This window comes from Onychomys torridus, chromosome 4, assembly GCF_903995425.1.
Source record: "Onychomys torridus chromosome 4, mOncTor1.1, whole genome shotgun sequence".
In the NCBI taxonomy this organism is placed as follows: Eukaryota; Metazoa; Chordata; class Mammalia; order Rodentia; family Cricetidae; genus Onychomys; species Onychomys torridus.
Window position 1 is genome coordinate 43,531,196 of NC_050446.1, and position 24,928 is coordinate 43,556,123.

The 24,928-nt window shown below is 36.8% G+C and overlaps 1 protein-coding gene across 1 annotated transcript in view; it reads right to left on the reverse strand.

Moving 5' to 3' along the window:
- The window catches only part of Scn7a (sodium voltage-gated channel alpha subunit 7), a 90,379-nt gene that overhangs the window by 26,148 nt on the left and 39,303 nt on the right, over nt 1-24,928 (reverse strand). Inside the window, exons 9-12 of the mRNA XM_036183641.1 lie at nt 22,196-22,337; nt 13,944-14,150; nt 9,129-9,225; nt 532-770 (exon numbers count right to left, since the gene is read on the reverse strand). Coding sequence (XP_036039534.1) covers nt 532-770; nt 9,129-9,225; nt 13,944-14,150; nt 22,196-22,337 — 685 coding nt within the window. The remainder of the gene's footprint in view (nt 1-531; nt 771-9,128; nt 9,226-13,943; nt 14,151-22,195; nt 22,338-24,928) is intronic.

A 24,928-nucleotide genomic window follows, 5' to 3' on the forward strand; every position in this document is an offset into this window, starting at 1 on the left:
GATAAAAAGAGACATTGGGATGAACTGGGCCTTGTACTGCTGTAGTCAGTATTCAGAATTCAGAAGAAGGCTGCCAGTGTTACTACCACACCCCTGCTCTAGATTTATTATAGGATAGCCATACCTAGAATGTATGTTTGGAAATGAAGAAACACTAAATCAAATCACTGGAACCCAGGCCAGGATTCCAAATTTAAGTGGCAGAATTTTGAACTCAAATTGTAAAAACTTAGTTTCATCAGAATTATGTAGTCATGTATATATAGCCTTTAAATTCATACCAGTTTCAACATTATAATGAAAGACAAGTGACTATTTTACATTCTGGACAATAATCAACAATAATACTGTTGATTAAAACAGTATTTGCAATGTAGAGACAGGAGTGAACATGGTATAAATATAACATCTCACTCAATAGCAATACAATCTATACCTATGGCAACAGAGGATTTGTAACATAAAACAATGAGGTTAGCAATTAAAAAAACCTAAATCTATGAATGAAAACAATGTATGATGAGGTCTTACCAAGTTTCCAATGCTGAGGAGATACATGATCTCCTCACTCATTGGAAAATGTTCAAGAGCCAGGAAACATATGTTTAAAATGGTGCATATGACAATGAAAAGATCAGCAAATGGTTGTGCTATAATTCCATCAGCCAACTTGCTCAGTTTGATCCAACAAGGGCAGCAGTCCCAGATGCAGCAGGTTTTAGTAAACTTATGCCGACACAGTGGGCATTTCTTCCTGGATATTTCTGGTTCTGAAATGAAAGATGAGAAAAGCCAATTATTGAAAAATTGTTTAAATTCTTGATAGCCGACAAATTAAATGTTTTCATGCAAATAGTGCTACAGATCTTGATCTTGTCTCTGGAATAAGCAAACACAAATAGTCTATAGTAATCCATAACAAAGTAAAATTCATGTCCTCTATTGTCTTTATGATCACTGAGCTAAAAATTGTAATGTAAATTGGCCAACTTGATGTCAATGTGTAGAAGGCTGCAAATAGATCCATATCTGTCACTGTGCACAAAACTTAAATCCAAGTGCATCAAAGACCTCAACATAAATCCAGCTACTCTGAACCTGATAGTAGAGAAAGTAGGAAGTACTCTTGAACGCAATGGCACTGGAGATCACTTTCTAAATATAACACCAGTAACACAGACACTGAGAGAAACAACCAATTAATGGGACCTGTTGAAACTGAGAAGCTTTTGTAGAGCAAAGACAAGGTCAACAAGACAAAGCGACAGCCTACAGAATGGGAAAAGGTCTTCACCAACCCCACATCTGACAGAGGGTTGATATCCAGAATATATAAAGAACTCAAGAAATTAGACATCAAAATGTCCAACAGTCCAATTAAGAAAGGGGCTATAGAACTAAACAGAGAATTCTCCACAGAGGAAGTTCAAATGGCTGAAAGACATTTAAGGAATTGCTCAACATCCCTAATTATCCAGGAAATGCAAATCAAAATGACTCTGAGATACCACCTTACACCTGTCAGAATGGCTAAGATCAAAAGCACAGAAGACAGCTTATACTGGAGAGGATGTGGAGCAAGGGGAACTCTCCTCCACTGCTGGTGGGAATGCAAGCTTGTACAGCCACTTTGGAAATCAATATGGCGCTTCCTTAGAAAATTGGGAATCCATCTCCCCCAAGACCCAGCTATAGCACTCTTGGCCATATACCCAAGGAATGCTCAATCATACCGCAATGGCATTTGCTCAGCTATGTTCGTATCAGCTCTGTTTGTAATAGCCAGAACCTGGAAACAACCTAGATGCCCATCAACTGAAGAATGGATAAAGAAAATATGGTACATATACACAATGGAGTACTACTCAGCAGAGAAAAACAATGACATCATGAGGTTTGCAGGCAAATGGATGGATCTAGAAAAAATCATCCTGAGTGAGGTAACCCAGACTCTGAAGGACAAACATGGTTTGTACTCACTCATAGGAAGATACTAGATGTAAAACAAAGATGACTAGACTGCTACACAACTCCAGGGAGGCTACCTAGAAAATGAGACCCTAGGAAAGACCCAAGGATCACCCAATGACAGAGAAATGGATGAGATCTACATGAACAACATGGACGACAGTGGGAGTAATGAAGGGCAAGATTTGAGGGAAAGAAAACTTAGGGGAGCAGGAGATCCCAGCTGGATCAAGAACAGAAAGGGAGAATGAGGAATAACAGACCATGATAAATGAAGGCCACATGAGAACAGTAATAGGCAGAGTGTTCCAGAGGTCTCCAGAAATCCACAATGATATATCCTCTGTAGACTGCTGGCAATGGTTGAGAGAAAGCCTGATCTGACCTACTCTGGTGATCAGATGGCTAAACACCCTAACTGTCGTGCTGGAACTCTCATCCAATAACTGATGGAAGTGGATGCAGAGATCCTCAGCCAGGTCCCAGGTGGTTCTCCAGGTGTCCAACTGTTGAGAAAGAGGAGGGTCTGCAAGAGTGTGAATTGTTGAATCCAATATTGCAAAATGCACAGGGACAAATAGCCAATCAAATGGAAGCACATGAATTATGAACCAAAGGCTGTGGGAGCCACCAGCTGGATCAGGCCCTCTGGATAAGTGAGACAATTGAATAGCTTGAACTGTTTGGGAGGCACCCAGTCTGTGGGACCAGGATCTGTCCTTAGTGCATGAGCTGGCTGTTTGAAATCTTGGGCTTATACAGGGACACTTTGCTCAGTCTGGAAGGAGGTGACAGGACCTGCCTGTACTGAATCCACCAGGTTTAAATGAATCCCCAGGGGTGCCTTGATCCTGGAGGACATGGGAATGGAGGGGAGGAGCTGCGGGGAGGGTGGGGACGTGAGTGGGGAGGAGAAGTGAACCCATGCCTGATGTATAACATTTAAAACACATAATATTAAAGAAAAAAATAAAAATAAAAGAAGATTATCATAACAACTATAAAAAAAAAACGAAAGTGAATCAGGTACATTTTGGACTTACCAAAATAGGATAGATAATGGAATTATTTTTTCTGAATTTGTCAAATATAAATGGACTAGACATTGTTTAGTTACTTATTGCTTATAGTTATTGTACTTTTGTATATAGTTTTTCTTATATTAGTTATAAATTTTTTCCTTTTTTTTTTTTACTAAAATAGAAAAGGGGGAATATGGTGATATTTTATTTGTACTGAAATGTGATTTTATTTGCATGTTAATAAAATTGCCTTGGGCTCAGAGCAAGCCATAGCAGAAGCTGGGCAGTGCTGGTACATGTCTTTAATCCCAGCACATGGTAGACAGAGCTAGGCGGATCTCTGTGTGTTCAAGGATATAGCCAGCATGGAGACTCATGCCTTTAATCTCAATACCAACCATAGAAGACAGACAGGCAGTGATGAGGAGGTCATGTGTTTGGGTTTATAACCAATGAAAAGGCAGAACAGAAAGTCTATAAAAAAGAGAATATTATAGGAAGTAGGTCTCTTGCAAAGAGGAAAGACAGCAGTAGCTGTGAAGGGCAAGGTTTTCAGCTCTCAACCATTGCTCTGAACTCTTAGCTTTTGGCTCTGTGTTTCTTATTTAACAAGACGGTTACATTTTCAGATCATGGTTCTGAACTTCCTCAATACATTCATTTCTAGTTTCAAAATTTTATTACAGTGTTTACTGACAATATTTTACAAAGTCAACTCTGACTGCTCTTCAGGACAAACGTGATCTGATAACCTTTGGACAAAGCAAAAAACTGCTGAGTCTATCTAATCAGTTCAATGAGAATAATGTAAGCAACACGTTTGATATTCTTGGTGGCATACTTGGGTCTAAAAATTCATATTCCCTTGCCATTGTATTTTCTTTAAATTTAATATTTAGGAGACTGCCTTGGAGAGATAGACCAACAGTTAAGAGAGTATATTGCTCTTCCAGAGTACAAGAATTTGATCCGAGCACTCAGGTATGATGAGTCACAATCACTTGCAACTCCAGTTTCTGGGAGAATGATTATCTCTGGCCTCCATGGGTACATGCATGCATATGAACATACTCACATAGACACACACACACACACACACACACACACACACACATACACACACACACATAACATAATAATAATAATATAATAATAATAATAATAATAATAATAATAATAATAATAAAAGTAAATGAAAAAATGCTTTTTCAACAGCAAATTTGACAAAATAGATCTCTTAATTTTGAAAATAATTTAAGAACACTGAATTATTTTTTATTAAATTTTAAATTACCTAAGTTTAAATAGTAAAATTATCATTTATCTTAAAATTATTCTGGAATTGAAATAGGATGAGTATAACAGTAAATTTTAAATAAATAAATACAATTTATTATTTTACTCAAGAAGTTATCATGGAAGCTTTAATCCATTGTTTTCAACTATTTAAAAAATGGTAAGCATAGTGATACAAAAATTATAATTTATTTTGCCATCTCATTTGGGTATAATTTAAAATAAAATAAAAATTGAAAACAATTTTACATGTTTAGAAAAGTAGTTTCAATGATTAACTTTGAAATACAATAAATAGTAGCCTTTAGAAATAGCAATTAATGTGTTATGTGGTTAATCCTGTTTCTTGAGAAGATTTATAAAAAGCAATGAAGGACTGTACTATATGTAAAAAACTCAATGTTACAATCATTTTTAAGTAACAGTAAGGCATCCCACAGTCCTGGGGAAATAAGGGTATTTTTGGAATCATTTGTTGTTTCCTCTAGTTATTAATCTTGGTAAGATCTTGGACCTGTAAATCATAAATATCAATGCAGACTAACCTGTATTAGAGACATGAAGACATTTCTGCTGAATTAGCTTTGTCATTTTGAAAAAGAAGAAAGTTGTTACAAAATATAAGCTTCAAATTTTAAGTTGATGTAATCAAATAACTTCTGTCAAAATACAAAGAATCCATTACAGTCTGATTCATCTTGCCCCTGAAAATTTATCAATAAGAGGCATATCTATTTTATTTTATAAGGATGGTAATAGAATATAGATTCAAAAATATGCTCTTGTCAGGCGGTGGTGATGCATGTCTTTAATCCCAGCACTTGGGAGGCAGAGCCAGGTGGAGCTCTTCTGAGTTCGAGGCCAGCCTGGTCTACAGAGCAAGATCCAGGACAGGCACCAAAACTACACAGAGAAACCATGTCTTGAACCCCCCCCCCACACACACACACTGTGTGTGAGTGTGTGTGTGTGTTCTTTTTATTATTTTTTTTATTGAAGTGTATTATTCTATTCTTGTAGAAAGAGTCTGTCCAAGGCTACTGTTATCAAGCCCTGATGAGGGAAGAGAATCACCTAGAAGTACATGAAATATTAAAAGACTAGCACTGGACATCAATTCATCCATACTAATTGGTGGGTGGAAAAGAAAGACTATATATAACATGTATATCTTTGTCACAAACAAAATGAAGAAGCCAATATAAAGTTTGCCATATCTGAAACTGTTACTGACCTAATCTAAAATCCGTGGTATAAACCAAAGAACCTTGATGAACATTAGAGTCATATACCTGACCTAGAAGGAAAGATTTGGAGACACCGACTTTTTAAACTGTAAATATTGAGGATCTAAATCAAGAGAATGATGGAAATGTATGTTTCTTTGTAAATATATATAGTTTGTTAACATCTGCTTGTTACAGTTTGAGCAAAGCTTATGAGTTAGGCTATGGATACACTAAAAAGAAATTCAAACCAATAAAACAGCTTAAATGGGGGGAGGGAGGAGAGAGTAGGCCTTCTTTTACCAAAATAAATAAATAAATAAATAAATAAATAAATAAATAAATAAATAAATAAATAAAAATACAAACAAAACAACTAAAACTAAGACTAAAACAAAATCTCAAGTGGTATTAAGGACTATTCCTCATTAAAACTTCAGCCAAACAAGCTAGTGCTCTGTGAACTTGCAAAAATATAGCACGTCACTTGGCTCAGCTTATATAGATAGCACCAAACCTTGTAAGCCTCCTCAATGAGACTCTAGGGAAACTCCAAGTGCTTTGATTTGGAGACCTGCTGTCAGACAGCTAGTGAACTTTGCACTTTGAGTGATCATGAAGAAAGGCAGAATTTTAGAACATTGGTTGACTTATGGCAGACTGGACATAGAGAGCAAATCTCTTTAGCTAAAGAAGATTTAATGTTAAATGAACATGTAACCTATAAGGCACTCTCTAAACCAAGAAATTCCCTATCACAAAGACATTGCTTAACCTCCCTTGGGTTGCCCTGTCAGAGGATTCCAAAGCCATGAAGATTCTATATGCCTAAAAGGATGAATACTGGACTCTTAGGTTTATAGAATTGTTTTATTCACAAGACATGCTACCTTGGCTAAATTTTATCCTATTTTTCACTTTAATATTTTTAATATTTGTGTTTGTGGTTTGAAATATATATAAGAAAGTTTTTTTTTTCTTCTTTTGGTGTGGTCTTATGAACATTATGTCTCTAAAGTAAAAGTAAGGCATTTTTGTGAATATTTAATTTTTAAGGAAATTGCCTATTTTTTCATGATAGTTCCTCACTGAGGATTTAATAATGCGAGAGTTTTTCCAATAATTTTGTATGTGGTATGATATATTTGACATTATATTATTAATTTTGTAAAGTTATTTAAGTTATGTAACTTCTAGTGAATTATTATTAAACTCTTTTCTATGAAAAAAATGATGAGAACAGAAAAAGATGATTCAGCCTAAGAAAATAGCATGGCTTTAAAATATTTATGATAAAAATTAAGTTACTTAAATATGTCCTAAATGAATATACCTTGAATGAGAAAAGAAAAATATGACAGCTATGCTAAACTTAAATGCACCTTGTCTAAAGAACATAGTCAATGTGCTGGGAGCAATTGACTTACTAGATGCATTGACTAATAATTCAATCTGTAGGAGATTGTATATGTAAACAGCTCTCTTTTAATTTTTTTTATTATATTTGTGTTGCCTGCTCAAAGAAATGATTAAAAACCCCTCTATTTATTTCATTCCATAGAAATACTGAGGACTTACATAAATAATGGGCATGGTGGGTGATCATAACACAGGGAGAGGGTAGACCCACAATATAAAATATTTGATGATACCACACACCAAGAGGCTTTGGAAGAGCTTAGCAAACACATAAGAAGATTTATTTCTCTGAGAAAGCAGAACAAAGAAAGCACGTTTAAAATTGGAAACAACAAACATTGACTGGCTTGGCTTTTCCTACATATAACTGGAGGATAATTGTCATAGCTTGCTTGTTGTCACTGTGATGAACAACTGGCCAAAACCAGGTTGGGTAAGCAAAGCTTTAATTTAGTTTACAGCTCATCATTCCCTGAGAAGTAACTCAAGGCTGGAAACTGGAGGCAGGAACTGAGGCAGGGGCCATGTAGAAATGCTGCTTACTGACTTACTCCCCATGGTTCAACAGCTTGATTTCTTATACAAATCAGGATCACCTGCCCAGGGGTGACACCACCCACAGTAGGCTATGCCCTCCTACATCAGTCATTAGTAAAATAAATATAGAGTTGTCTACAGATCAATCTAGGTAGCATTTTTTAAAACTGAGATTACAATTTTACCCATGTCTTTTTTTTTCTTTGTTTATTTTTTCCTTTTTTTATTTATTATATTTGTGTTTTAATTTTACACATTAGCCATGGGTTCCCCTGTCCTCCCCACCCTACCCCACTTTCCCCCCAGCCTCTCCCGTCCATTCCCATCTTATCCAGGGCCAAGACTCCCCTGGGGATTCAATTCAACCTGGTGGATTCAGTCCAGACAGGTCCAGTTCCCTCCTTCCAGGCTGAGCAAAATGACCCTGTGTAAGCCCAAGGTTCCAAACAGCCAGCTCATGCACTAAGGACAGGTCCGGGTCAGACTGCCTGGGTGCCTCCCAAATAGTTCAAGCTATTCAATTGTCTCACTTATCCAGAGGGCCAGATCCAGTTGGGGGCTCCACAGCCTTTGGTTCATAATTCATGTGTTTCCATTAGTTTGGCTATTTGTCCCTGTGCTTTTCCAATCTTGGTCTCAATAATTCACACTCTTACAGTCCCTCCTCTTTCTTGACAATTGGACTCCTGGAGCTCCACCTGGGGCCTGGTCAAGTATCTCTGCATCCACTTCCATCAGTTATTGGATGAGAGTTCCAGCACTACCATTAGGGTGTTTAGCCATCTGATCACCAGACTAGGTCAGATCAGGCTTTCTCTGAATCTACTAGGTTGAGCTGAATCCCCCAGGGGAGTCTTTGCCCTGGAGGAGATGGGAATGGAGGGGAGGGGCTGGGGGGAAGGCAAACAAACAAACAAAAAGCCCCAAAAACCAAAAACTTACTTGAATCTAAAGAACTCTGAGATATCATGATTATACAAGTGATCTTTGAAGAATCTACAATCAAAGTCCGGATGTAACCTCCCATCCCTACAGAAGTACTAAGAGTCTGCCCAGGAGAAATACTAATTTGTTACTTTATTTGTGACGAAAATCTGAACCATGGAAACTGCAGCATGCAATTAATTGAAAAGACAAACTGCTCCTGTGGCTCTCATTAGCAATGATACAGATGATACTGAAACTTAGCCCATTTCAACGGCAACAGGAGGTGGATACAAAATGATTATGCTAAATACTGAAAATGATACTACACAGCTGTGATTTAATTCTACCTCCTTATGTATATGTCTACTTCTCTCAAATTCAACTGGCACCACATGCAGTATGTGATTATTCATTGGTACTTTTTTTTTTTTTTTTTTTTTTTTTTTTTTGTGGAGCTGAGGATCGAACCTAGGGCCTTGTGCTTGCTAGGCAAGCGCTCTACCACTGAGCTAAATCCCCAACCCCTCACTGATACTTTTTAATGATACTTTCTAATGTTGAAGAAATGTTATTCTGAATGTTTCTATATTACTCATTATAATATCATAATGCTTTTACCTATATTTTGCTTGCAACCTCCTAGATTATAAAGAAACTGCCCAATTATGTAAGAAATGATTTTGCAATTAGTTCCTGCATTACTGAGTAGAGTTCAAGAAGTCTTTCACTTTACCTCCTTTCTGCCTGAGGGTAGTCTCTTCCAAGATGTCCAGCGTAGTCTTCATTGAAGTTGGTGATCTTTTCTTCATTTCTATTTCTGTAGTTTTCATCTAAAAGAAGATTAATGGGTTTTCTAGTAGCTAGTTCCTCACCCCCACACCCTTACAATGGGACTTTAACAGAATATAGATTTTGCCTCTCTACAGCCCCTTGCCTCCAGGGTCCTTCTGTGTTTCAACACTAGTCTTCAAATGATATTGGCCGTAATAGAATTATTTAGATTTAGTTGTACAATAAATGCTAAAATTTGAAGCCATTCAAATGTTCTACTCTGAGCTCAACAATAAACAGAACAGAGCAGTAAATGTTAGCAGTGCTATCTATAGTTAAAAATAATTTAATAAAGATTACAGGATAATTATGGAATAGCCAATTGCCAAATATTCTACCGAGTAATGAGAATATTTCCCTGAAACTATAATCCTTTTGCTCAGGGATGTACTAATTTTATAACATGGCCAATTCTCTCAATACAATTAGAAATATTTGGAAATATGATTAACTCTTAAAGAATATATAGTAGTGGGATGCATTTAGAGGGTTGTTTGGGTAGAATGTGCAGGACAGAAAATGAGTTGAACTTGTCTAATGCCATAAAGATACAATTTATTCCAGAGCCTCATGTCCCTTCAGTGATGCTTCCAACAGTCTGTGCTGTTTATCTTCTACGTGTTTCTCATCTATTTATTGTGTGTGTGTGTGTGTGTGTGCATCTGCGTGAGTGTGTGTGAGAGTGTGGGTTTGTGGGTGTATGTAGGTGTGCGTGTGAGTGAGTGTGTATGAGTGGGTTTGTGGGTGTGTGTATGCATGTGCGTGAGTGTGTGTGAGAGTGTGGCTTTGTGGGTATATGTAGGTGTGTGTGTGAGTGTGTGAGTGTGTGTTTGTGGGTGCGTATAGACGTGAGTGTGTGTGAGTGTGGGTTTGTGGGTGTGTGAGTATGAGTTTGTGTGTGTGTGTGTGTGTGTGTGTGTGTGTGTGTGTGTGTACATGACACGGCACATGGGAAAGTCAGAGGACATTGTTTTTCTGGAGTCAGTTGTCTTTTCTGCCATGTGGGTCCCTGGGATGGAACTCAGGCCACCAGTCTTGCTTGGGTTTTGCCAATCTTTGAAACAATCCTAAAAGAGTTTTTGCATTAGAAAGCTACTTTAAAATCCCAGGCTTTGTTTTATGGATTCTTCAGTTTTACCCAATCAAAACAATTGCAGGAACAACCAAAGAAAATTGCTACATGGTATGTTGAAGTGCATACCCAGTAATGTTAAAACTGTCGCACAGAACCAGGGAGGCTACATAGCAGGGGGGACCCTAGGATGACTGTGGCTTATAATAAGTTTTGGTTTTACTCAATCACTGGGCAAGCCTCAGTGAAACATTTCACTATTAGGATAAGAACTTGTACTGTATCAAGCTGATAATAGAATAATCAATCAATCAATCAATCAATCAATTAATTTAAAATAAAGGCAAAAAAAGAGCACTTGTTCCTCATGTCAAGGACACAAGTTTGATTCCCACTACTCACATGGTGGCTCACAACCATCCGTAACTCCAGTTTTAGAGGATCTGATGGCATCTTCTGAACTCACAGGACACTATGCACTCATGTGGTACAAATACATACATCTAGCCAATACACTCATAAACATACAAAAAATGATATCTAAATCAAACTAACAAGAAATACCAAAAAGCCAAAAGGAATCAAAGAGGAGTCTGAGTTACTGCCTGCATCCTGGTGCCTGAGTTCTTGCCAAGCTGAACCACGGGTGTTCCCACAGGGTGTTTTTGGAGACCACCCAACCCTCCCTCCAGCAGTCATCCAGGGTGGCACGCAGCTAAGGTGACACACATTATTCCTACTTTTCACCTCAAATAAATGAATTAAGAGGCTGGTTTTGAAGCTGGACATGGTGGAGTACACCTTTAATCCCAGCACTTAGGAGGCAAAAGCAGGTAGATCTCTGAGTTCCAGGTCAGCCTGGTCTACAAAGCAAGCTTCAGGACAGCCAGGGTTGTTACACATAGAAACCCTTTCGTGAAAAACCAAAACCAAAACCAAAACAAAACAAAAATAGTCTGGTTTGAGGCTGGACAGATGGCTCAGAGGTTAAGAGCACTTGCTGCTCTTTTAGAGGACCCAGGTTCTGTTCGCAGCAGTCACATGGCCGCTAATAATTGTCTCTCCACACAGTTCCAGAGGTTCTGATGTTCTCTTCTGTCCTCTGTGTGCACCAGTCACACATATGATGTACAGATATACATACTTATATGGAGGCAAAACACTAATGCACATAGCCCCTCAGCAAAGTTCTGGAATGTGCCACGGCTGTCATCATGAAGCTGGAGTTAGAGCTCAGAAATCCACATTGGGGCCCAGGACTGCACACTTTAGAGAAAGATGGAGGAACAGAGATTTAAGGCCAGCCTAGCTTCCTCACTGGGCTACATGAATCCCTGCCTTAAAAAAATCAAGGAAATGTAATGAAACATAAATAAATATATCTTTGTTAAATTAAAACAAAAAATTAAAGCACTGCACAGTGCTTTCTGTGTGTTTCCTCTGGGCTTTATACCCCTGGTATAACAGGTAATATATATGATATGTGTTTTGTTGATAAAGAAGCTGATGTTTCCAAGATTGATAGGGTTATGCATATCATGCATCTATTATGTGGTGAAAGTGAACTGAAGCCCACATTTATCTGACTGTACCATTGTGTATTTAGTCAACAAAATTCTCAGCTTTCCTCCAGTCTGAGAATTTGTCTCATGTAGACTATCTCTTTCTAATCCCATCTTTACAACTGGAAGTTGACCCATTTCAAAAGGTCACTTAGTAGGTGAATTCTTCTCTCCTGGCATGTTATTATGTATAAATACAAAGGGAAAGAAAAGAGATCTTATTAAAATGGATTTTACTTTCTTTGGCCAGAAAACTCTACATGGGAAATGTTCTAGGATTTTGTTAGTCTTTGTAACTGAAACGTTTTAATAAAAACCAGGAAAGCTTTATTAAAACTAAATTTTACCAAAGTGAAAGAAGAAACAGGGAAATTCCAAAGTTCTTTCATAATCAGAGCTATTTCATAATCAGAGCTAATAGAACACTTCATCTGGGAATAAGAGAAGTATTGTTAAGTTGTTGGGTCCATTGAGACATAGTGGCAAGCTCTTGAGATTCTGAAATTCCTCTTTAAAACAAATTACACAATCAACATGTCCTCAGATTCTATGAATTCAGTCTCAAGTCTTGGGACTTGAAGAGACAGAAAGCTTTTGTAATTTCCTGCCTTACTACTTACTTATGAGTGAGAATAGCCTCTTTTTGTACATGTTTTGATCATACACTCCATAATTGCTTCTTGTTCATTGGCATGCATGTTATGGGTTCAAGAGTCTATGAAGTCACTGGGCACTTGAATAACACTACATTTTGTTATTCAAGTCCTACTTAGGGTACAGTTATTTCCCAGAGACTACTCAGTGTTGATCACTACATGTATGGAGGGATTAGTCTTAAGCTGCTTTTAACTCAGAAGTGATTTTTGTATTAGTAAAGCTCTGAGATAACCTTCCTCCAATTTCTAATGTCAGACCCCTGATTTGCCTTCTACTTTCCCCTAACTATTTTCTCTTTCAACAGAAGAATTCCCAAATGTATTTCCTCTCTAAATTTTGTTTTCTGTCTCAATTTTGACCAATTTCCAGTCTTGCTGTAAAGTATTTAACGGAAGAGGTGTAACCACTTGCAATACCATAAACAACTCCTTGTTGCATCCTTCTGACTCTTCATTCCTATTCACAAATGTATATTCATTTTAAAAAGGATTGTATACAATCTCCTGAACACCACTTCTGCTAATAACTTCAGATTCACAGACCGGACTGAATTTTTATAGGAGCCTAATGATCTGGAAAATTATTTAAATATGAGACTAGGGGATTTAAAATATTATTAGCTTTTATTGTCATGGATTTAATTATCCATGGATAAAATTATTTCATATATCATGATGTCACTTGTTTCTTGAGTAGGCCAGAGGTTAATTTTTTTTTTTTTTTTGCTTTTCTAACTTTAGCACTGTATTTTTAACAATTCTTAAGTATTTTATAGCAAAACCTGAGGAAGTCATTATTCAAAATTGAACACACAGTTTAAAGATAATTCTGATATGCTATCTAAAACAAGTTCAAATTAATAAATTACGTTTCTATTAAGGATAAGTCAAGTTATAAGAAGACAACATATTAAGACTTTCTCAACAGTAGTAATGCAAATATGGGTCAACAATTATACATTTGAAATATTCAAATACACTGGTTGTTCTTACCACATTATATTAAGAAAGAAGTATATGAAGGCTAGTGAAATAAGAAAGCAAAAGTGAGTTCCTTTTAATGAAACCACATTATGAAATACTTATTGTATTTTTAATGAAGTATTTGTGTGTGTGTGTGTGTGTGTGTGTGTGTGTGTGTGTGTGTGTGTGTACTATTTGGATACATGTGATTGTGAGGTCCAGAAGAGAATATCAGAGTCCCTAGGAGCTGTAGTTTCAGTGCTGACTGATATGGATACTAGACATGGCACTCACTTCTCAGTACATGCTCATAACTGATTAGCCATCTTTCCAGCCCCAACAAAAGCACCTTTTTCCCTGATAGTGTACAGTACACAAATATGATCATCTGTCAGAAGGCCATATACTCCAGGACTTTGAGAAATTCTTCTAATATTATGAATCTTAAAATGATAAATTTGTACCTCAGCTGCTTCATTTCCTTCCTCGTGTTCCTTCATAGTCTGTTGAAATTTAGGTTCCATGTCTCTGGGTTTCTCAGAAGTTCTCTGCTTTTCCTTTTCATAGGTCATAGTAAGTATGCCCAAAAACAAACTGGCCATATAAAAGGCAAACCAGAAACTGATCACAACAAAAAATATCATGTGGACTTTTCCTGAAGCATAAAGGATCTGTGGAGAGGTTGGGGCACAGAAGAGAGAACTATTATTTGTCCTTATCTTTCTATGTTTTCCTCATTTAAGATGAAAAATAATTTTTTATAAAAGTAATTTATTCATAAATTCAACATAATCAAAACATAATTCATGTCTTTAGGTACTACCTGAAGAAATAAATGAAAACTACTTCAGTTTTAAATATATACATATGGTATAAAATATATGCTATCTAATGAAGAGATAAAATTAGGAATTCCATCAATTTGGGTGAACATTTGATTCAAGTCTTCATTACCAGAGTAAACACACCAAAAGAAAAAATTGGCCCTGTGCAATAAAGAAGCTGGAAAATACCAAATACAGAAAATGCTTTCTCTCTATAAGTATAGGAAACTTTCAAAATGTGTTACAAAAATCCTTTTTTCTGCTCATTAATTTATGGAAAATTCACAATGTGCAAACTCAGGCTAATAAGAAAGGTGTTTCTCAGTCTATTAGAGCCTATTTCTGATGAAGTCTCTAGGGAAAACTGACTAGAATAAATGAGACTAATGTGATGTAATTACAAGAAAAAATATTTATGGATAGTTGAATATAGAATTTTATATTTCTGAACTGAACCTGATTATCTTTGATTTCACAATAATTACATATGTTAGATCAAAGCAAATTTAGAAAATACAATTGATATATGTCCGACTAAATGTATATAAATATAACTAAATGAAATATTTTTTATTTTAAGCATACATTTGAATAGAAAAATATTATCTAAAGAAAATATTTTATGGCTAAAGATGGTTAAGTTAGAATAGTAAGAAGTGGCAAATTTATTCTGACAGTGTCATTTACTTACAACATGTTAGTCTTTAAAAAGTGATTTTAATAACCTGTTAGTATATTAGAGAATTATTCATGATTTGATTACATATTTATACCACTAAGTAGCTGCTATTAACACTAATCCATTCAGTGGCCAGGAGTAAACAGTCTAGGATTTGCTACAGGTCAATGACAATAAGGATCATATATGGTGATATTTTATTTGTTCTGAAATGTGATTTTATTTGTATGTTAATAAGTAAAGTTGCCTGGGAGTCAGAGCTAACAGCAAGCCATAAAAAAGAAAAAGACAATTACTAGTTTTAAATACTTTACATTGGATTGGATTTTTTAATATTGTATACAAATTTTAAATATATATATATATATATATATATATATATATATATATATATATATGTTAGTTAGTTAGTTAGTTAGAAAATACCATACATATAATTCTAATCTTGTTCAAGATATTGTACTTATACTGTTCATTTAACAATGTAATGCAATTTGCTGATCCTTGAATGTTATTATTGCCAACTATTAGGATATAAAGAAATGAAAGTTAGTAGTTAGATATTGCAATCGTACTTATAGTCATATTATGTGTATTTTCAAGATCAAACAGATATATTTTAGATAGACAGGTCATCTTCAAACCCTTCAGAGATCTACAGAAGCTGGCATTTAAAATGTTTTAATAACTTAGTAAATTTTTCTTTTTTGTTATGACTATGAGACATGTCGGCTCCTGGCAGTACCAATCTACTTCAGAGAAAATATGGACATTGAAGAAACTGCACATGGAGTTAACTTTCATTGTGGCAAAAGTTAGCCACTGAACAACAAAGTATCCTTGAATCGACTGCTGACAAACAGGACAGAGAGGACACGAAACAAAGGACTACCAATTCTCGCCAAGACAGGTGTGGTTGTGGCTTTAACAAAAGGCATCTTCTGAGGCCAGGACAATATAGCACCATCCCTGAAGTGGCCTTCACAATCTGGAAAAGGTACTGTGCCCTTTTCTTCAAAGGCAGCTGAACAGGGAGTGGGCAAATGGCTTCTGATGTACAGTGGAACAGCAGCTAAAATCGTTATACTTGAAGGGTAAGCTCACACCTCTCAATAGTAGACTGGCATTTAATAGAGGGATGCAGAGAGGAACAGGATGCTGAGATAAAGCCACACACACACAGCCAAGAAGAATGGAGGGCTGAATTAAAAAAAAAAATCAACAATTTCCAGAATTTAAAGTCCTGAATCATGACATGACACTAATGGAATTCAGGTGTTTCTGGTACATGGACTGCTCTCACCAAATGTGAGGTCGAACTGTTGACCTTGTGTACATCCTAGTTCAAAAATGAGTCTGTCAGATATGCTAAGCCTATAGGCTGAAGATGATGCCCCAACACTGTGGAGAAACCTCAGGTGACTGTCCAGGCAGCTGGCTGTTTCTCTCAACTCACATTTTTTTTTTTATTTTTGGAAGTTGCTTGCATGCACTTCCTGTTTTTATTTTTTATTAGGTAATATTGTTTCCTTCTTGGGTCTCTGAGGGAGTTGAAGATTAGTTAGTTATAGTTATAGTTTTCCTTGTTAAGAATTTCAGAAAAGAAACTTACTAAGAGGTGTAAGTATATAAATTTGAAAGATGTTATAAGACAGTTCTGTTAGTAATGTAAGTTAGGATAGAAAGTGAATCAGGTACATTTTGGACTTACCAAAATAGGATAGATAATGGAATTATTTTCTCTGAATTTGTCAAATACAAACTAAACAGTTTTTTAGGTATTTATTGCTTGTATATATGGTATATAGTTATTATACTTTTGTATATAGTTTTTCTTATATTAGTTATCACTTTTTTCCTTTTTTTTAAAAAAGGGGGAAATATGGTGATATTTTATTTGTTCTGAAATGTGATTTTATTTGTTTGTTAATAAATAAAGTTGTCTTGGGGTCAGAGCTAATAGCAAGCCATAGCAGAAGCTGGGCAGTGGTGGTGCATGCCTTTGATCCCAGCACTTGGGGGACAAATCTAGGCAGATCTCTGTGTGTTCAAGAATACAGCCAGCATGAAGACACACACCTTTAATCTCAATATCAATCATAGAAGACCTAGAGGTCTGTACAGACAGTGATGAGGAGGTCATGTGGTTGGGTTTACAACCAATGAGAAGGCAGAACAGAAAGTCAATATAAAGGACAGACACACAGGAAGTAGGTCTCTTGTGGAGAGGAAGGACAGCAGCGCCAGTGAAGGGTAAGGTTTTTAGCTCTTAGCTATTGCTCTGACCTCTTGGGCTATTAACTCTGCATTTGGCTCTGTATTTCTTATTTAAAAAAGATGGTTACATCTACAATCATACATTTCTTATCTTATCCAGTAACACCTGTGTGTGATATTTAATATTATTTTCAATAGGCATATAATAGTCAGTCTTTGGAAATACTGTTCACAATCTTAGATCTAGGATAGATTAGATTTTTAATATATGATTATAATATAGGTTAAATTATACACACACACACACATGTGTAATGTAATATGTATAATTTTTTTAATGTAAGAGCTGTTATACAGCTCAAGCCCGCTAGTATCAAAGTTAAAATCCTCCTGCCTCAGTGGCTGGCATTGCAGGTGTGCACCACCTATCTAGACTCAAACCATATGTCTTTGCTAGAGTAATGGGGAAATTCTTGTTTTTTTTTAGGTTTCAGGATAAGATTGGCTAGTCTAGAGCTGATTTCTTGGGGTTTGTATGAGGATAAAATGATGCAAGCAGGCAGAGTCCTTAGCATACTGTAGAGCCACAATAAACTTTAACTATTCTGGTGAATTCAACTGTGTTCATGAGGGCTAGAAATGTTTTGCTCATGTCTGTCCTAATGTGTTTCAAGAAATAAGTAGGTCAAACAGAATATTGCATAAAACTGAGCTGTACTGTTTGGGAACAACTACAAAATTTCCCAAGCACTGAACAATTGAGTTTAGAGAAATGATAAGTAAAATCTACCATCAAATTAGCAATAATTGCACAATAAAGATGCAGGGATCAGAAATGAAAGTCATGAGTAGACTCTAAGCCCGAATTCCTCCCAGATTCTGTTCCATTTTTACTTGAAGAGGCATAAGGTTGACTTTACAATAATGCTGACTAGACAGTTTTTTAAACATATTCCTGGTTGAAAAAAAAAAAAAAAGCAAGGGCTTCATTACTATACAGATTGATGTAGTTCATAACATTTCACTTACTGTTGATTTTCCTAAATTAATATAAGACAAAATTCTTTTGGGAAAGCTTGCTTCCTAATGAGCCTAATGAGGGAAATATCTGAAAAATACTTAAAATGGCACATTATGAGGATGAGTACACTGCATTCTCTCTGAAAGGCATGAGGGGAAAGTCCAAAAGGGAATTTGACTTTTAATCATGATGGAAGAAAACTATAATTTTTGTGAAGTTTAAAATATACATGTAAACAAGTACAAGAAAAGACCATTTAGGAAAAGTCTTATTTCATTATCAAACACAGCAGATATCTTAAATGTTACTGCATCATACATATGGGCTTTGAACAAAAAGTCCAAAGACGAACACACATAATAAAAAAGGATTTTGAGAGAAGGTAATTTAGCAAAGTAGCAAGACGCTTTTAGAAATAAGAAGCTCTGAGTGCTGTGGAAGAAGCACAGGCACTTGTCATAAATGGTAGGAAAGGAAAATGTAAACACTACCATAATAAAGTTAGAAAACCAGTTTACACAACAAAAATATGTTACTTGAGAAATTAATAACTTTTTTGGCACACATTTTAACACTAGCCCTCAGGAAGCAGAGACAGGTAGATATCTATGAGTTCAAGTCCAGCCTGTCTACACAGAGAGCTCCAGGCCAGCCAGCTATGCAGAGAGAGACTCTGTCTTAAAAAAAAAAACAAATAACAACAACAACAAAAGAAAAAACAAAAATAATAAAACAAGAAACAAACAAGCTAATAAGATACTCAGAATACAACTCTACTTTATATATATTTAGTATGCTTGATTTCCATTTAGAAATACATTATCAACCTATGCTTAAAATGCATTGCATTATTCAATAATTTTTTCTTTATTATTATTATTATTATTATTATTATTATTATTATTATTATTATATTTGTGTTTTAATTTTACACATCAGCCATGGGTTCCCCTGTCCTCCCCCCTCATACCCCCACCTTCACCTTCCCCCTATCCCCTCCCCTCCATTCCCATCTCCTCCAGGGCCAAGACTCCCCTGGGGATTCATTTAAACCTGGTGGATTCAGTACAGGCAGGTCCAGTTCCCTCCTTCCAGGCTGAGCAAAGTGTCCCTGTGTAAGCCAGCTCATGCACTAAGGACAGGTCCTGGTCCCATAGCCTGGATGCCTCCCAAACAGTTCAAGCTATTCAATTGTCTCACTTGTCCAGAGGGCCTGATCCATCTGGGGGCTCCACAGCCTTTGGTTCATAATTCATGGGCTTCCATTAATTTGGCTATTTGTCCCTGTGCTTTTTCCAATCTGGGTCTCAACAATTCACACTCTTACAGTCCCTCCTCTTTCTCCATAATTGGGTACCTGGAGCTCCACCTGGGGCCTGGCTGAGGATCTCTGCATCCACTTCCATCAGTTATTGGATGAGAGTTCCAGCACAACTGTTAGGGTGTTTGGCCATCTGATCACCAGAGTAGGTCAGATCAGGCTTTCTCTCGACCATTGCCAGCAGTCTACAGAGGATGTATCATTGTGGATTTCTGGGGACCTCTCCAGCACTCTGCCTATTCCTGTTCTCATGTGGTCTTCATTTATCATGGTCTGTTATTCCTTGTTCTCCCTTTCTGTTCTTGATCCAGCTGGATCTCCTGATCCCCTAAGCTTTCTTTCCCTCAATTTTTGCCCTTCATTACTCCCACTGTCGTCCAGGTTGTTCATGCAGATCTCATCCATTTCTCTGTCATTGGGTGGTCCCTGTGTCTTTCCTAGGGTCCCATTTTCTAGGTAGCCTCCCTGGAGTGGTGTAGCAGTCTAGCCAGACTCAGAAGGACAAACATGGTATGTACTCACTCATAGGAGGATACTAGATGTAAAACAAAGATGACTATTCAATCATTTTAAAAGACTTTTTTAGTTAGTTTTCATTTCTCTCTCTCTCTCTCTCTCTCTCTCTCTCTCTCTCTCTCTCTCTCTGTCTCTGTCTCTCTCGCTCTCGCTCTCTCTCTCTCTGTGTGTGTGGTCTGCATGTGTGTTTTTACACATACTTGGAGGTGCATACAGAGATAAGAAGAGAGCACCAAATTCCCTGAAGCTGGAAATACAGGGTTTGTAAGCCACCTAATAAAGGTGCTGGGGAAAAAAAATCAGGTCCTTTGGAAGACCAGAAAGTAATCTACTGAACAATCTCTGCAGACTGGATCCTATAAATTTTAAGGACTCCATGTGTACCCATAGTTCAGACATAATAGAAGTAAGCATATTAGGTATGTGAGTTGTTATGGAATCCTATTCTTTAAACATAACTACTGTCATTTTCACCAAAGCTTGAGAGACTATTTGCAAGAGACCCTCTCTATCAGACCTATTGACTGCTGACAATGTAGAAGACCATAGCCATTCTCTATTGTACTGTATACAAGCAATCTATATATAATTCTGCCCTAAAGGTATATGTGTCCAAGTAGACTCTGGAAATTCTATAACTTAGGAACTGTGGATTTTGGTCTATCATGGGCACCCTTTCTCAGGGGGATAAGACATTTTAAAAAATTATTATTTATTACATAGTTACATATACAGTGCTCTGTCTGTGTGAGTGCCTGCAGGCCAGAAGAGGGCGCCAGATCTCATTACAGATGATTGTAAGCCACCATGTGCTTACTGGAAATTGAACTCAGGACCTCTGGAGGAGCAGCCAGTGCCCTTAACCTCTGAGCCATCTCTCCAGCCCAAGACATTTGTTTATATTGACCAAGTGAAACAGCTCTCTCAACACAACATGTGTTTAAAAGAAGAATATTCTCTACTCTAAAAAACTGTTAGAGTTCAGGGTGACAACTCTTTGTTCCGTTATCTTTTACTATTACCTTCCTGCTTTGGTAAATACCATCATATAACTCACTGTAACGAAGATGGTCTTTAAGGGAACTCTGAATCTTTATTGTAGCAAGTGTCATCCTTTCTTGAGACACTGCTACACAAAATTAGCGATGAGGGCAAATTCTTAAAATTTGGATATTGTGTTCATAACAACAAGACTTCTGTCATCACCACTGCTGCACTGTTTAATATTTAAGTAGAAAGCATAAAAAGAAATAGAAAATTTCACTTAATAAATTAATACTTAATGAAGCCCAATCTCATAGACTCATACTATTTTGACTCAATAATTATTACCTAGAAATTCACTTTGTAAATATCAGATATATCAAAGAGGTCAGCATTATGGCGTTTAGAGCAAGAAAGTGAGCTCCAGTGGGTACATTCGGAAATTTGGAGACCTTATTATATTTGTTCAAATTTTACTTTCTTATATAAAAATAGGTAAAAATATTAAATAGGTAATCAGATGTTCTCAATAGATTCATGCAGGACTGAAAGTGTATATGCTGCATATGTGCTTATTGTATTTTACCAGGCAAATACTATAGCTCAGCATGACACATACACCACTGCAGATGGCTGTTTCTACTGGGACTGTATGGCTTGTAGTGCTGAGGATTCTGCCACAGCCCGGTGTGCAGAAAAAGTATTAGAATGCAAGGAACAAGATCAGAATCCAAAGTCTGAGTGTTCCCACTATTGAATTGTATCACTTTGGCAACAATGAAAAGCTGGAATGTCCTACGTGAGACCCTTGTAAACCAGGGTCTGTGAGTTGACCATGGAGCATTGTAAAGATGAACTATTAAAGACCAAACACAGACAGATCACAGGAATTGATGGAACGTTTCACATTCAGTAGCTATGGTTCTTGGCTCTGTCCTTGAATTCATCTTCACAAAATTCCACCCCCTCTGTCTTTAGGTGAGTGTGTGTGTGTGTGTGTGTGTGTGTGTGTGTGTGTGTGTTAGACACAATTTCACAATTTCTTTTTAACAACTTGATTACATTTGGGGTTGTATTCTGCAAGGATGGAGAGGATAACTTTAACATCTGCAGATTATGCTATCTGCAGATTATCTCAGGTTATCTCTTCTTACCTGGTGATAAAGCAATTCAGGGTAATCCTGGGTCATCAATCGAAACAAAGCAAGTAAGGCCCAACCAAAATTGTCAAAACTTGTGAAGCCATTGTCAGGATTTCTGCCCTCTTTTACACACACATAACCTTCAGGACATTGGCTAAAGAAGACAAAAAAAATAACAAGGAAGAAATGTCCACAATCAAGTAACTTTCAGGCAATGCAGTAATTGCAAATACTATCCACGCTCTTCCCAACAGCATAGAGCTATCCCCTGCACAAAGGTAAAAATTGTCTTTTTAAAGAAAATACTAAAATCAGTTGATAAGTATTCTCAAATTGGCTTTCAAGGAGCCATTCTTTAAAGACTGATTTAACTGACAAAAATGTATATACTTATCACATATATGCTTTATACAGTTATACATTGTTGAATGGCTAATTTAGGCTAATATATGCATAGTTCACATATCTACAATGACCATCGCAAGAATACTTACCAGTTTCAAGAATATAATGTGCTGTTATTATTAATAATTTTTGTTGTTCAAAATCAAATTGAAGAAGCTGAAACTGTGGCTCAGCTGTAAACTGTTTGTCTAGCATTTTGAGTCCTTGAGGTCAAGCTATAACACCATAACACAGTAGAGAGACAGAGAGAGAGACAGAGAGGGAGAGAGAGAGAGAAAGAGAAAGACAGAGAGAGAGAGAGAGAGAGAGAGAGAGAGAGAGAGAGAGAAAGGAGGGTGGAAGGATTGGAAAATCTCTGAATGTCATAGTGAAAGTATAAATATTAGAAAATAGCACTGGTAAAAATAAATTACAATATTTGAGGGCTTAATTTTCAAGTGAGCTCACCTCAGACCCTCAGTTTCCATTATTTGAGGGTGAGAAAACATTTGTCACATTAATATTTGAAAAGCAGAGCAAGAACTTGTGGAAAAGAGCACATTAAATATTTATTTCCTTCCCTTTCAGGGAGTTCTCAAACTTTTATCTATGTAAGGCTGGAGTAGCATGGCTCATTACAGTATTGGCTCAATAAATGCTATTTTCTTCTATACAAGGCTTTGTGTAGTTTCTCCCTGACATTATTTTGGAGTTGGCCAAGTTATGTGCCTTAGATACATAAGGGGTGAAGCAGTAGTTTAAAAGCACTTGTGTACTGAGGTTTTTTGGACTTCAGTCCTAAGAGTCAGAGCAAAGGCAAATTTGTTGTTACAGTCATCAACTAATTTGAGGTACCTTGCCATGCTGATAACGATGGTGTTAGAAGTTAAGACTCCGTGTTATTTTTATTTATTGCCTTCAAATATAACATTGTGTTGTCAATATTCATAGTCAGATGCCTTCATAAAACATGTGGATTATATTTGAAGTGGAGGGTTACTGAATATGATGCTATAAAGAGAAGGGACCAAAAGCTGGATTTCAGGATAGAATGGAAGCTACATGATAATACTTCGGAATCACCCAAAGTTAGATAGACTATACAACTGTGCTTCCTCTTCCCTAGTGCTTCAGTAAATTTACAGAATGTAAAGGGAAAAAAGAATGAAATAAAGGAGCCTATGGGTTGGTGGCACATCTCAACTAAGAGCAAAGCAACAAAGACGATGGCCAAGTCCACATGGCTGGCAGTGGCTTATTGTTATTCTCTTATTTGTTCCAGGATACTCTACAGGATGCAGCCAGTGAGATGGTTGTATGGGTTAATTCACTTTCCACCCAGCCTGGTCACCTAAGCTCACTTCTCTGGACTCATGATAGTAGAATGAATCAACACTTGCAAGTTGTCCTCTGATCTCCATGTGTGCCATGGCACATACCTCTAGTATATAAGTAATAAAAGGAGTTCATGTTAGCAACACATAAGAATTATGTTAAATTGCTGAATAATTATCTAATAATATTTTAAGGTAATTTTATTAATGTAAAATACATATCTAACATGCATATAGACACCAAGTAAGTAAAATAACATTATAACTTCAGTGTTTCTCTTTTTAAAAGCTGACAACCATATATCAGAGTACCTATGTCAGTCCCATGCAGGCTCCCTGGTTGTTGGTTCAGACATTGTGAACCCATATGAGTTTAGGTTATTGATTGCATGAGTTTTCTAGTGGTGTCCTTGACCCCTCTGGTTCCTACAATCTTTTCTTACCATCTTCTTCAGGATTCTCTGAGCTCTGCCTAATGTTTGGCTGTGGGTCTGTATCTGTTTCCATCAGTTGCTGGGTGAAGCCTCTCTGGTGACAATATGTTACAGTTGTGCAGCTTGGTCTGTTTGTGGGAACAGGGGCTGTCTCAAACTCCTTTACTGGCCTTGGGGACACTATTCCTCAAACCAGGTAGCCTTGCCCAGTCTTAATACATGGGGAGGTACTTAGTTTTATTGCAACTTCATATTCCATGTTTTGGTGACTTATGGAGACTGCCCTTTCCTAAACAGAAACAGAGGAGGAGTGGATTTGGGGGGGTGGGAACAGAGGGTGGGATGGGAAAGGGAGGGACAGAGAGAAGAGGAAGGAGGTGAAACAGTGGCTGAGATGTAAAATAAATAAGTAGATACAAAAAAGCTCACATCCAAAGAGCTCAGGTTTATCATCCTTTGTTAATTGCTGGTATTAGGACTCACTGAAAAGGAATCAGATCTTTGTTGGCATTCCATCCATGTAATTTTTTTAGCTTCTTAAGTGAGAATGAGTTATTCTACAAATCTGCCTATTGCTTTTCTGGAAAATTGAA